General features: G+C 50.1%; 1 protein-coding gene across 1 annotated transcript; it reads right to left on the reverse strand.

Annotated features, from left to right (window-relative positions):
* Nucleotides 1-36: 36 nt before the first annotated feature.
* ACOT8 (acyl-CoA thioesterase 8) lies at nucleotides 37-13157 on the reverse strand. The gene is made up of 6 exons (XM_082669732.1): nucleotides 12946-13157; nucleotides 11538-11674; nucleotides 5755-5980; nucleotides 2688-2845; nucleotides 1968-2162; nucleotides 37-160 (listed from the first exon to the last, which is right to left on the reverse strand). The coding sequence occupies exons 1-6, from the start codon at nucleotides 13062-13064 to the stop codon at nucleotides 48-50; spliced, it is 948 nt and encodes a 315-aa protein (XP_082525858.1). The 5' UTR covers nucleotides 13065-13157; the 3' UTR covers nucleotides 37-47.
* Nucleotides 13158-13351: the final 194 nt, after the last annotated feature.

Below are 13351 nucleotides of genomic sequence, written 5' to 3' on the forward strand. Positions count from 1 at the left end.
GGGAGAAGGGAGATCCTTGAAGCCCCAGACCAAGCTGGTACCTCTGGCTACAGCTTTGAGTCCCGGGGCTTCACTCGGATCACGCCCTCCTGGGCACAGGACATAGCCAGGACCCCGTCCCGACGCCACAGCCGCCCATGAACTAGGCCCCGGGAGCCACCTGCGAAGATAAGGGAGAGAACTGTTTCCTTCCACCCAGCCAAATGCCCTCCTTGAAAAACGTACAACTCAGGTTGGGCCACCCCATGCCAGGGTACGCTCAGTGTTGTCACTCCCAATCTCCAGGCACCCTTTTAAGAGCCTATTATGATTGGTCATCAGGGGTAACTCCTCCCATGGGAAATCCCACTTGATGGTTTAAAAGCACTTTCACATATCTGCTGGCTTCCTCAAAAAAATCCCAAGGGGATACATTCTGAGAACAGTCTGGTTCAGCAGCTCAGCTAACCAGATCTGCCCCACTTCTGGCCACCTGTGTGAGGAAACCCATCAGTTCCCCCTTTTTTTTTTTTTTTGCGGTACACGGGCCTCTCACTACTGTGGCCTCTCCCGTTGCGGAGCACAGGCTCTGGACGCGCAGGCTCAGCGGCCATGGCTCACGGGCCCAGCCGCTCTGCGGCATGTGGGATCTTCCCGGACCGGGGCACGAACCCGTGTCCCCTGCATCGGCAGGCGGACTCCCACCACTGCGCCACCAGAAAAGTCCCCATCAGTTCCCTTTATAATAAATCAAACCAGGCCCTCCAGGCTGGTAATTCATTCAAACAAGCAAACCAACAAAAAAAAAAACCCCACCTCCATCCCCACAGGGACAAAGGGGCTCAGAGGACAGGACGTGGAGCCGTGAGGCCTGGCCACCCCCTCCCCACGTGGAGATTCTCCCTTGCTAGCCCAGGGCCTTAGTCTGATTATTTAGGAAGGGAACTGCTGGTTTCTCTTATATGCAGAACAGCTCACTTAGGCCTTGTCCCATGTTCCAGATGATGCCAGTCAAATCCAGAGAGGCTCAGGAACTTGGCCTTAAGGCTCAGGCCAAACATGAACCCAAGAGTCCTAACTTCAAGTGGCGGCTCCTTTACTGTGATCCTGTCGGTGCTTGAGAGCCCCCCTTCCCTGAGTATAAGAAGTCCCTCCAGTTTTGTCCCTGGTTCACAAAGCAAGGCTTTTCTTTGTTTGAAATGCACTTCCTTGGAAAGGAACCCAGGGCTCTGAGACTAGGCACTGATGAACGAGTCTGGGTTTCTCTCAACACTATAAGGAGTATCCAAGCAGTGGGGCCCTTAGAGAATGCTGAGTGCCCTGACCCTCAACCAGGTTAATTGTCAGAATCACTTAGGGAGCTTTTTTCATTTTTTAATTTTTTGGCTGCGCCGTGCAGCATGTGGGATCTTAGTTCCCCGACCAGGGATCAAACCTGTGCCCCTTGCAGTGAAAGCACGGACTCTTAACCACTGGACCGCCAGGGAAGTCCTGGGAGCTTCTTAAAAATAGTTTCCTGGATCTCATCCAAGATCTGCAGAGTCAGAATCTTAGGGATGGAATCTGAGAATGTTCTGAAAAAGCTCCCCCAAGTGGTGGTCTGATGGGCCACCAGCTTTGGATACCTCTGTTTTAATGCAACCCTATTTGTTGAGATGGGGAAACAGGCTCAGAGAGGAGATGGGTCTTGCCCAAGATCACACAGGTAATCTGAGGTGGTTCTGGGACTAGAACTGAGTCTCTGAGATAAACTGAATCATATTCCCAGCATGTTACAGAAATTAAGAGCTGAGCAAGTGTCCCATCCTCAGGCCTCACCCTGTCATTTTGAAGACAAGGATACCACAGCCTAGGGAAGCAGAAGAGGAAGTGAGTGATCTGTGTGGTGCTATATAGAAAGTGGGGGGGGGGGGAAAGCATCACCCAAGAAAGCAGGCTCCCTGCCCTCCCAGGGTCAGCACCCTCATCCCCCATGGTCCCACACTCACCGGCCCAGGGGCTCTCACACTCATAGAGCATCCAGTGGTCAGCTCGGAAAGGGGCGTGGAACCACATGGAGTGATCCAAGGAGACCATGAAGTGCACCTTGTGCTGCAACTGGTGGGGCAGCAGTGCTGTGCCCAGGAAGGCATAGTCCGAGATGTAGGCTGCCACGCAGCAGTGCATCTTCATGTCGCCCTCCCCTGCAACAGATTCCGGCCCCATCAGCCCTGGGCTCCTGGGCTTTACAGCTCAGGACCTGCAGGGAGGTAGGGAGAAAGGGGCTGCCGTGCATAGGTGTGCAGACTGTTCACTGCCCAAGGGCACCTGGCCCAAGGTGTGTGTGTGTGATGGGCGATAAGGGAGACAGGGATGGGAGGGGGGCAGGTGCAGGTGAGGACTGAAATCCAATCTTCAGTCCCCAAGTCTCCCACCGTGGACCCCCGAGGTGTCTTCTTCCAGTCTGCACAAAGACATCTGATGCTTAGCAGGGGACCTGGGGAAGAATCTTGGCAAGGTGCCTTGCCTTCCCCAGAAAGGACCAACATTAGGATTACAGTCACCTGCCCGTTCTCCCCATACAAAGGGCTGAGCCAACCTCCCCATCATGCAGATAAGTAAACAGGCCCAGAGTGGGGAAGTAACATGCCCAAGGCCACAAAGGGCAAATGAGGTACAGGTCTAGGCCCCCGGAGAGCGTTTCCTTTCAGGCCATGGGGTCCTCTTACCAATGTAGCCCCGGGCTCGCACCCAGAACATCTGTTTGGGCTCCATGCTCTGCAGCTGGCTCAGAGTGGGTAGGTTTACCAGCTTGATCTCAATGGGCACCTCCCGGGCAGCAATTCGGTTCAGCCCCACTCGGTACTTCTCTTGGAGGTTAGGGTCCCTGAAAGTAAAGGGGAGAGGGATGGGGAGACCCAGGAAGATGGGGAGCCTGTCCTCTGAGCCGCCTCTTCTGACCCCTCTCATTCCTCCACAGGGACTCCTGACTTATCCCCAAAGCTCCCCTCCCCTCTGGCAGGCAAGATAGGATAGATTTGCATCCTTTCTTTGCCACTTATAAGTCCTCTGGCCTGGTGCAAGTTAGTCATCGCTCAGCCTTTTCCCCATCTGCAAAATGTGGATAATGACAGTCACCTACCTCATAATAAGTACTGTGGAGGAGACAAGATAAGACATATGAAGCCAACACATCATCTAGTCATGCGGTGTACCCTGTGACAGGCCCTGTTCCAGGCACTTCACACACATGAACTCACCCGTCAACACCTCTGTGAGATCCATGCTGTTCTCACTGTCATCTGATAAGTGAAGCAAGCACAGAGGGTGCAGGTAGCCTGCTCAGGAGGTGGAGGGGCGCGGGATTCGGACCCAGTCTGGCTCCTCGGTTCACACTCTTAACCACTTCTCTATTCTAACACTCAGGAAACAGGCTGCCCTACTTGGACTGACTTACCTAACCCTGAGCAACTGGGGACGCTGTGTTCCAGGGAGAGGAGCCCATTTCCAGGGAAGCCCCTTTGCCACAGTAAGGACACCCCTTGTGCCCCTAGGCTCTTCCCCGGTATTTCCGTTTCCATCCCTATCCTTTCGAGCCCTGTCTGACAGAACCTTCTGTGATGATAGTATGGTCTGTGGCTGCACTGTCCGCTGTGGTAGCTAGCCACGAGCCACATGTAGCTGTTGAGGGCTTGAAATGTGGCCAGTGTGACCGAGGACCAGAGCTGAATTATTTCTATTTAATGTTAATTAACTTAATACAGCCACCTGTGGTTAGCGGCTTCCTTATGGGACACACAGCTCTAGATTCAGGGACCTTTAAGAACAATGTCCTCCTTTCATTTCTCAAACATTTTGGAGCTCTGACCGCATACCAGGCTCCGTGCTTATTCCTCTCTGTCAAGAGTGATGTAACTACAATTTACTGAGCACTCGCTGAGGGCCTTGTTATCTTGTGTAATCCTCACAGCAGCCTTATAAGGTAGAAATTCTGATTGGTACCATTTTACAACTGAGGACACAGGCACACAGTGGAAAAGCAACTTGCCAAACTCACACAGCTGGCAGGGGCAGAGTCTAGATTTGAACCCAGGCTTTTCCCAGGTGCAGATGCACGTGTGTTCCATCACACCGGGCTGACAGCCCTGACTGCTGCACAAGGCGGCGGGGCTCTCCTTATGATACAGCTGTGAAGTCTGCAGGGCAAATGCAGCCATTCCCATTTTTTAGATGAAGCAGGGCTCTGAGAGGCTGGGGAGTCGAGCAAAGCAACACAGCAGGTGGGAAGTGGAGCACTGGCCCCAATCTATAACCGAGCAGGACCCTGTGGATACCTCTGTCAAGTTTATGATTAACCTCCTTATCTGAACCTTTATTCCTTTTATTGTTCAAAACCTGTTCTCCTCAAGATTGAGGAGGGGAACTGTAACAGAGCAGGACCCTATGGGGCCTTCCTGGGACAGGCCCTTCCCCCATATCCTCTGCTTTACTCTCTGAAGTACCTAGATAACAGCATATGCTGCACATCTCCTGAGTTGTTTTACAGATGCTAACCACACCCCCCCAGCCAAATAAAGATGTTAACTACTTGATGACCATGAGCACATAGCCCCAGGCCTCCTGGAGCTTAAGGACTAACAATGTTAACTGCCCTCTTACCTCACCATCAGCCAATCAGAGAATTGTGCATGAGCTGATCACCTACCCTGCGACCCTCCTCCTTTACCTGGCTTTTAAAAATGCTTTGCCAAAACCCTTCAGGAGGGACTTCCCTGGTGGTGCAGTGGTTAAGAATCCATCTGCCAGTGCAGGGGACATGGGTTTGATCCCTGGTCTGGGAAGATCCCACATGCTGCGGAGCAACTAGGCCCGTGTGCCACAACTACTGAGCCTGCGCTCTAGAGCCCTTCAGGGAGCTCGGGGTTTTTTAGAGCATAAGCCACCCATCTCCTTGCATGGCCTTGGAATAAACCTTTCTCTGCTCCAAACTCCGATGTTTCGGTTGGTTTGGCCTCACTGTGCAAGTTGGGCACATGGACTTGCCATAACAAATCCACGTGACTTGTCCTGTGTCAGGACCCAGAGCTCTTTCCACTGCCCCAGCATTTTTCCAACTTTATTAGCTGTGATTCAAGTAAGAAACCTATTTTACCAGGTGACATTCAAAATACTTAACATGCACTAAGGCAAAGGCAGCAGGGCCACAGCTCTGCAGCAGGACCCTCACCCCTGGCAGGCATTAACTCCTAGGCTGCTGGGTCATGGGTGACCCTGGAAGAGAAGGGGGACCACTCAGGGACTGGGGAGGTACTTACCAACAGTTATAGAAGTATTTCAGTATTTAAACAGTAGGAAAGCTGTAACAGTACCTGAACTGGCTGAATAGGAAGCCCTGCATTTCACACCATGATCCAACACCCACCCATGGGCACACATGCTCTCACACACAACTTAAACTAATGTTTCACAAAAGGATGCCTACCCTTACTACAGGCAATACGGTCTAGTATCTTCTTTTCTAGTCCAGCTTCCCCGTGCCCCGCCCCCACTCCGGCCGTGCCTCATGGCTCGTGGGATCTTAGTTCCCCAACCAGGGATCGAACCCATGCCCGCTGCAGTAGAAGCACAGAGCCCTAACCACTGGACTGCCAGGGAATTCCCTGGCAGCTTTTTAAAATGCTGCTAAAATGTCCAGCTTTTTAAAATGCTGGCCGAGATCAGCTAAAGGACTCCATGGCCTGCTAACAGGTGGCGACTGCAGTTTGAACACTGTCCTGGGACCTTGAGGTCTCTCACCTTAAATACTGGTTAATGAGGGCCTCGTGGCCAAGCAGCTCTTCCGGCGGGGGCACTGTAGGCATGGAGAACTGGTGCTGCACAGGGCTGGGCTGGGCCTTCTGGAAGGAGGCCTGGCAGATGAAGATGGGCCTGCCGTGTTGCACAGCCTTCACGGAGCGCACGGAGAAGCTCACCCCTGTTCGCGTCCGTTCCACCTGGTACAGCACCGGCACCTTCGGGTCCCCTGCAGCAGGCAAAGGGCACACAGCACACGGTGAGCCCAACTGAGCCCTGTAGGCCCTCTCACCATCACCATGGCTGGACAGGCCCCTCTGTTGCTTGTTCTCCATTCCTTTTCTGCTTGGTAACTACGGACTGAGGCCTGATGAAGCCCAGGTACTGGGGAGAGAACCCTAGACCCTGTCACTGGGATGCTCCCCGTGCAGGTGGAGATCCACTCCATCAATAGCACAGGACAGAAGGGACACTGCCAGATTCCCTGCATTCAAAGTCCAGCTCTGACACTCACCAGCTGTGTGACCTTGGGAAAGTCACTTAACCTCTGAGCAGTTAACGCATCTGTGAAATGGGGATCATCATAGTGTTCACACCTCTCAGGATTTTAATGAGGATTAAATTAGTTCAGAGTCGTAAAGTATTCAGAATAATATCTGGCGCGTAGTAAGTGCTCTGTGTTTGTTCAATAAAATACTCTCAGCTTTTGTCTTGTTCCTTCTGTGACTGGGATCTTGTCATGAACCCGGTACCATTCTTCTAGATCAGGGGTCAGCAAATCTGGCCTGCTGCCTGTTTTGTTTTTCTTTTCTTTCTTTCTTTCTTTTTTTTTTTTTTTGAGAACAAGCAAAGGTTATTTATTCAGAGTTTAGTGCATCAAGGGAGTCAGCCATAATCACTTCCGCTTGCAGAGACTCAAAGGCACATGGAGGAGCGGGAAAGCTTTATAGTGAAAAAAAAGGTTTCAGGTATGCCCTGCTTGGAGGCTGCTGGCATGGTGATAGGCAGGCTAACTAGAAGCAGGGCAGCCTATGTAATTGGTGATGTTTGGCTTTCCCCAGTTAGTCCTAAGTGGGAAGCAGGGGCAAAAATTAGGGAAGCTCTCAGTTATTCATCAAGTCCTGGCCATTAGGGGCTGATCATTACAGGGACTATGGTTTGGCTTCCTGGACTGGCTGCTGGAAATGGTGGTCTGACTTCCTCCAAGCCTGACTTGTAGATAGTAGGTTGGCTTCCTGTGCTAGCTGCTACCAGCTGTGGCTCAGAGTTCTCTTTTTATATATGGTTTGGCCACTGTCTTATATTCATTCTCCCAGGAAAAGCCTGCTGTCAGTCCCTTCATCCCTAATGCAAATGGAAGTCAACCTGACCCTTCTCCTTCGCTATCTGTGCTCACAAGACAGGATGGGAGACACTGGCCCCAGCGTGAGGACTATTAACCCTCAATGAACAGGTCAGGGAGGGTTTTTAGAGAGAGTTTTCCTGGTGTCCCCGAAGTCCTTTAGTCTGAGTCAGACCGACCTTAGAGAACCTGACATGTAGGTGGTAAGATGTCTTGGGGATGATTTTCAACTTTGAGATGAAAGAAGCAGGTCTAGAGAAGCATTGCTTCCTCCACCCCATCCAAATGGGGAGCCTGCCAGGCACTGGGGGCTCATTCAACAGCAATAAACACGCCTATGAAGCCCTGAAGCCCAGCGGGTTTGCTCAGGTCTGTTAGCCAGCAATGCCAAAGGGGCATTTTTAATCAGAATGGGGGCTCCTCAAGGCCAAAGGCCTTTGAGAAGGGCTTCCCAAGAGTCCAGAAACGAGACAGCTACATAAGCAGTCTGATTTCAGGGGCTGGGAAGGAGGCCTCCCTTCCCTATCAACGAACTATTAAAAAAAAAAAAAAAAAAAAAAAGCTGCCATCCAATCCTTGGGCTGCAGCTAAAATTCAGTATTTTCAGTTACTAGTGATTTACCTTTCAGTGTGAATGAGTTCCAGACCTGTTTTTTAAAATTTGTATTGGAACAGAGCTGGTAGGCTCTGCAGTATATTGAAGGAAGGGAGATAACAGTTATGGAGTGAGTGCATTTGTTATGTGGACCTGAAACAGACAGCCAGATACTTCTCCAGCAAAGATGGGTTTCTTCAGGATCAGCAGAGAAATGCAATTCAGGGTCTGAACCACAGTGAGCCACATGCAAGTCCCCGTCCAGCAAGAGGAGAATGCTTTTATAGAGGGGAAAAGGGAGGGCTATAGTATAGTGCAATTGGGAGGGCCCTAGTAAACAAAGAGCCCATGGCTTTTCATTGGTTGAGTCCTTGCCAGAAAGGAGTCTTTTTCCTGTCAGGCTCTGCTATTGTTACAGGGCATGAGCGCTCCCCGCTCTGGTCTCCCAACTCTACTTAATGGAGGTTTCTGTTTATGAATTTTTTTATTGTTGCTAAGGTATCTTTTCTCACGTTGGTCTCACATGAACTATGCAAAGTGGGTCTTATCACCATTGTATAGATAGGGAAACTGATACCGTAGTAAATAACATTTTTTGGAATATGACCAAGCCCATTTGTTTACATACTATCTGCTATTGCTTTTGCCCACAAAACCTAAAATATTTACTCTGCCTTTACAGAATGATGTTTTTTGACTCCTGCTCAAGATTCTCCATGCTTTAAACCTATAGCAAGTCCGAAAACACCTGTATTACATTCTTCTACCTATCTAGAGAAATACTTTTTTTCTTAATTTTATTTTTGGCTGAGTTGGGTCTTCGTTGCTGCGCGTGGGCTTTCTCTAGTTGCGGCGAGCAGGGGCCACTCTTCATTGTGGTGCACAGGCTTCTCATTGCGGTGGCTTCTCTTGTTGTTGAGCACAGGCTCTAGGCGCACAGGCTTCAGTAGTTGTGGCTCGCGGGCTCTAGAGTTCTGGCTCAGTAGTTGTGGCACACGGACTTAGTTGCTCCGCGGCATGTGGGATCTTCCCGGACCAGGGCTCGAACCCATGTCCCCTGCATTGGCAGGCGGATTCTCAACCACTGCGCCACCAGGGAAGCCCTGAGAAATACTTTTTTTTAATCAAAAAACAAACAAAAAACCCAAACTGACTAACATTCTATACTGGGCTTTTAGAAAGAGAATTGATATGATAAATGGCCAAGGACCAACACCTCTACCTCCCAGTATCTTTTAATTAAAAATATCATTAGCAACATTGTAAAGCAACTATACTCCAATAAAAAATTTAAAAAATATATCTATATATCATTGGAGCACCATCATTGTTTATAAATCTTGATGTACCTGGTAGAGCGTCACATCACAAACTAATAAGAGAGCTTCCCTTTTTGCCTTGCTGCCAGGAAGCTCAGAACTAACTTTTGTATTAAACTGCAATGACATGCCTTAGCCTAGTATTTTGACACAATTATTTCCCCCAAATCCCGTTACTACTAGCCTCCTGGCCCTTGACTTTTATTTGTTATTACTTTTGAAAATTTTGTCCCAGGGAATTCCCTGGCGGTCCGGTGGTTAGGACTCCACGCTTTCACTGCTGAGGGCACGAGTTCAATCCCTGGTCTGGGAACTAAGATCCCACAAGCTGTGCGGCCCGACCAAAAAATAAAAAAATTAAAAACTTAATATCCTTCTTAAAATAATTTTTTTGCCCCAAATGTTTTATTTTTTCCCATACTTAATTTTTTTGCAGACTATATTCCATTATAGGTTATTACAATATACTGAATATAATTCTCTGTGGTACACAGTAAATCCTTGTTGCTTATCTATTTTATGTATAGTAGTTTGTATCTGTTAATCCCATACTCCTAATCTGCCTTGACTTTTATTTTATTTTAAAAATTAATTAACTGGGGTTCCCTGGTGGCACAGTGGTTGAGAGTCCGCCTGCCGATGCAGGGAACACGGGTTCTTGCCCCGGTCCGGGAAGATCCCACATGCCGCAGAGCGGCTGGGCCCGTGAGCCATGGCCGCTGAGCCTGCGCGTCCGGAGCCTGTGCTCCACAACGGGAGAGGCCACAGCAGTGAGAGGCCCGCGTACCGCAAAAAAAAAAAAAAATTAATTACCTGATTTATTTTTGGCCGCACCACACGGCTTGCGGGACCTTAGTTCCCCGACCAGGGATCGAACCCAGGCCCTCAGCAGTGAAAGCATGGAGTCCTAACCATTGGACCGCCAGGAAAATGTGACTTTTATTTTAATAGTTCTATAATAGCTGCCAATTATTTTAAGCTGTCTTGCAGCCTTTCAAGAAGCAGATAGGGACACAAATAATTGGTGATTATTAGTGTTGGCACTCCCGGAGCACAGGCTCCGGACGCACAGGCTCAGCGGCCATGGCTCACGGGCCCAGCCGTTCCGCGGCATGTGGAGTCCTCCCGGACCAGGACACGAATCCGCGTCCCCAGCATCAGGTAGGCGGACTCTCAACCACTGCGCCACCAGGGAAGCCCTATGGGAGCTTCTTACATAACCTCTTTGGGTCCAAGGTTCCTTAGAATAGTGGCAGGAATGCTGTTTACTTAGAAGGATTAAACAAGATAATGTACATAGCTGTGCACTGTTAACATGCAAATTTTAATTATTCCCATAAGTTCATCATCAAAAAGTAATGATAATTACCATTTATGGAAAACCCACATCATGCCAGGCCCTGCACTAGATACTTTACCTGCAAAGACTAAGAATTCTTTTCAGAAACCAGATGATGAAACTGATTCAGAGAGATCAGGTAATGCCCCCACCCCCCCAAAAACGAAACAAAACTGTCTCACTGGGCTAGAAGGATTACAATATCAAAAGGCCAGCACTTTTGGAGTTTACAACCAAATTGAGGGAACAAAGGGCGCATCTGCACCCAGCTAGCATCAACGTTGAGAACGGGGCTCACCCCAAGGTCAGTATTCAAATGCTTTATAGCAATGACTGTCACGGAAGTAAAGGAAGTAAAAGGATGGGGAGTGAGGGGCATGGGAACGTAGTACGAAAAGGTGTATTTACTATTAACTATTTTATACTTGTAAAATGAAGGCGGAAACCCACTGTCTTTTTTAATACAGATCACATATAAAGTTTCATAAATTATTCTCAGCTGATGGGACCATGCAGAAGACAGAGACTCTTAAAATTGGGAGCATCTGCCTAGGAGTGAGATTTTTATGTTTCTCAAAAGGGAGCATGGGTTTTAAAAGATTACTCTCTCCTTCATTTGATCCCAGAGCTGTAAGCAGCTACAGGGATCTTGCTTGGCCCCACCCCTTCTGCATTTTTCAGGTGGGATGAAGGAGGGGTCGGGGAGGGTGGTTATATCTCACTCAAGGTCGCCTGGTGAATCAATGGCAAAGCTCCGACTAGACCCAAGGCCTCTTGTTTCCCAGGCTGGTCTCTTCTCCAAGTTAAGCTGACTGCCTCAAACTCCCAGCAGAGGTTTCAGCACCCCTCTGAGGATCCAGCACAGGACTGGCACCAGAAGGTGTATGAAGAATAAAGAACAAAAGACCCACTGGGAACAGTTAAGCACCAAAGTCTTGTGCCACTGTGGGCCAGAAAACAAGTACCAGTATCTCAGCAGGTATGGGGTCTAAGGCTCTTCCTGGCCCCAGGCCTTCTTCCTCTTTAGGCTTCCCTAAGGGCGATCAATTAACCCTCTCCCTCACCCCTCCCTTCCCTCCCCTCCCCCCTCTACCTCTCTCCCTCTTTCTCCTCAGTCTGCTCCCCAAGGCCAGAAAGAAGTGGCTGCTGGGCCACCAGTGCTGGGGTGGGTTAAGGGAGGGGTTGGTTTACCTTTCCGAACAAAGTAACAGTGCAGGGAATGCACATGGACATCTTCAGTCACAGACTTGGCCGCAGCCACCAAAGCCTGGCCCACGATCTGACCCCCAAACAGCCGCTGGTTTGAGGGTACCCAGTAATGCCTTCCTCTGTGGGGAGAGGGGAAAAACAGGAAAGACTTGGGTGCTGGGCCATATCCCACAATCTTCAATGAGCCTCTAGTGCAGGATCTCTTAACCTGATTGGGGTTTGGGATGCTTTGAGAATCTGGTGAAAGCCTTTCCCCAGGCAAATATCCTAACACCACTCTACCTACAACTTCAAGGCCTTAAGGATGCCCCAAACTTCTGTGGATTTCAGTCAAGGATAATGAACCAATCCCCATATTTTATACTATGAGAACAGGGATCAGAGAGGGAAACTGACTTGAGCAAGGTCACACACACACACAGCTCAACCATTGCCATCCTGAGCAGTATCCGGGTCTTCTGAGCCCAAGTCCAGTGTTTCTTCCACTGCCCATACCAGGGTAAGGCATAAGCCTCTCAAGCCCTTGAGTAGACCAAGATGAACCCCACAAATTGTGGGGGGGACTGCATTAAGGTCTGCCACTTACACCCTTCAACTTGACAGCCCAGTTCTTAAAAGAACTAGATTTAGAGCTTGAAGGGCCCTCGGACTTCAAGTGTAACCGCTTCAGTGCACAGATGAGGAAACAGGCCCCAGAGGTGAAAAGTCTTGCCCATTGCATGAGCCCAGTGGAGGATTAAGAATTTAGGTCCCCAGCTTCCCACTGCCCAGCCCAGCATTTTTCATATAATGCATTGCAAATAGCCCTCCAGGGAGTTATTTGTAATTGGTTTAAGTGGGGCTAAGTTAATACCTAAGATAGCTTCCAATAAGCCAGGAGGAGCCTTGGAAGCCCAAACTATTAAATCCCCAGTTACAGTCAAGAATTTAAGCGGCATCAGGAAGGAAACTGGCTCAGGCCTCAGAATGAATAAAGAGCTACTAGACCCCACCTAGTGGTGGTGGGGATGCGGAATGTAAGAGGAAATTATAGTGAATATGCAGGAGCTGCAGATAAGTTTGTGCCCTTGGACAAATCACGGCCCTTTCTGGACTGGCTCTCCCTGGGACATGATTCCTCAGGGGAGGCTGCTGAGAAGGATACTTTGGGTCACCACTTTTTGCCTAGATTGCCAGGACCTCCCAGGGGTGGGAATGCACAGACCCCCGCGTCGAGGAGGAAGCCGGGGCAGCTTTGTCAGGCACAAGTTCCCTCCCAATCGCAGCACAGGCATCTCGCGCAGAGCCCATCCTCGTCCAGGGGGTACAAGCAGGGGCAATGGGGTGGCAGCAGGCAAGATCAGGAGCCTCTGACCCAATGCGTGGGTGCGGGCCCGATGCGGCCGGCTACCTGAAGAGATCCTCGTCCAGCAGCTCGAGGTTGAGCACGCTGGTGACCAGGACGCTGCGGAGGTCCCTGGGTGGATCGCCGCCGCCCTGTTCGTCCTCTAGGGCCTGCGGGGACGACATGTAGCCCACTTGCTGCCGGCCCGGGACCCTGCGCTCGGGGGAACACGCGGACACCTGGACAGAACGCGCAGCCTCCAGCAGAAGCTAAGTAACCGGAAGTCTCCCTCAAGCCCTGAGAAAGTGGGATGCAGGTTATGATTGGTCGGTGATCCTGTCAGTCTTCGGGTGAGTGGGCCCACCTGCTCTCTAGCGATTGGAGAAAATGAATGCCAGTCCGGGGAACCCGTGTGTGATTGGATGTGACAGTGAGGGGGCGGAGCCCCGGGAGTGGATAATAAGGGCTGAGT

Source organism: Grampus griseus (genome assembly GCF_964374135.1).
Source record: "Grampus griseus genome assembly, chromosome: 14".
Taxonomy (NCBI): domain Eukaryota; kingdom Metazoa; phylum Chordata; class Mammalia; order Artiodactyla; family Delphinidae; genus Grampus; species Grampus griseus.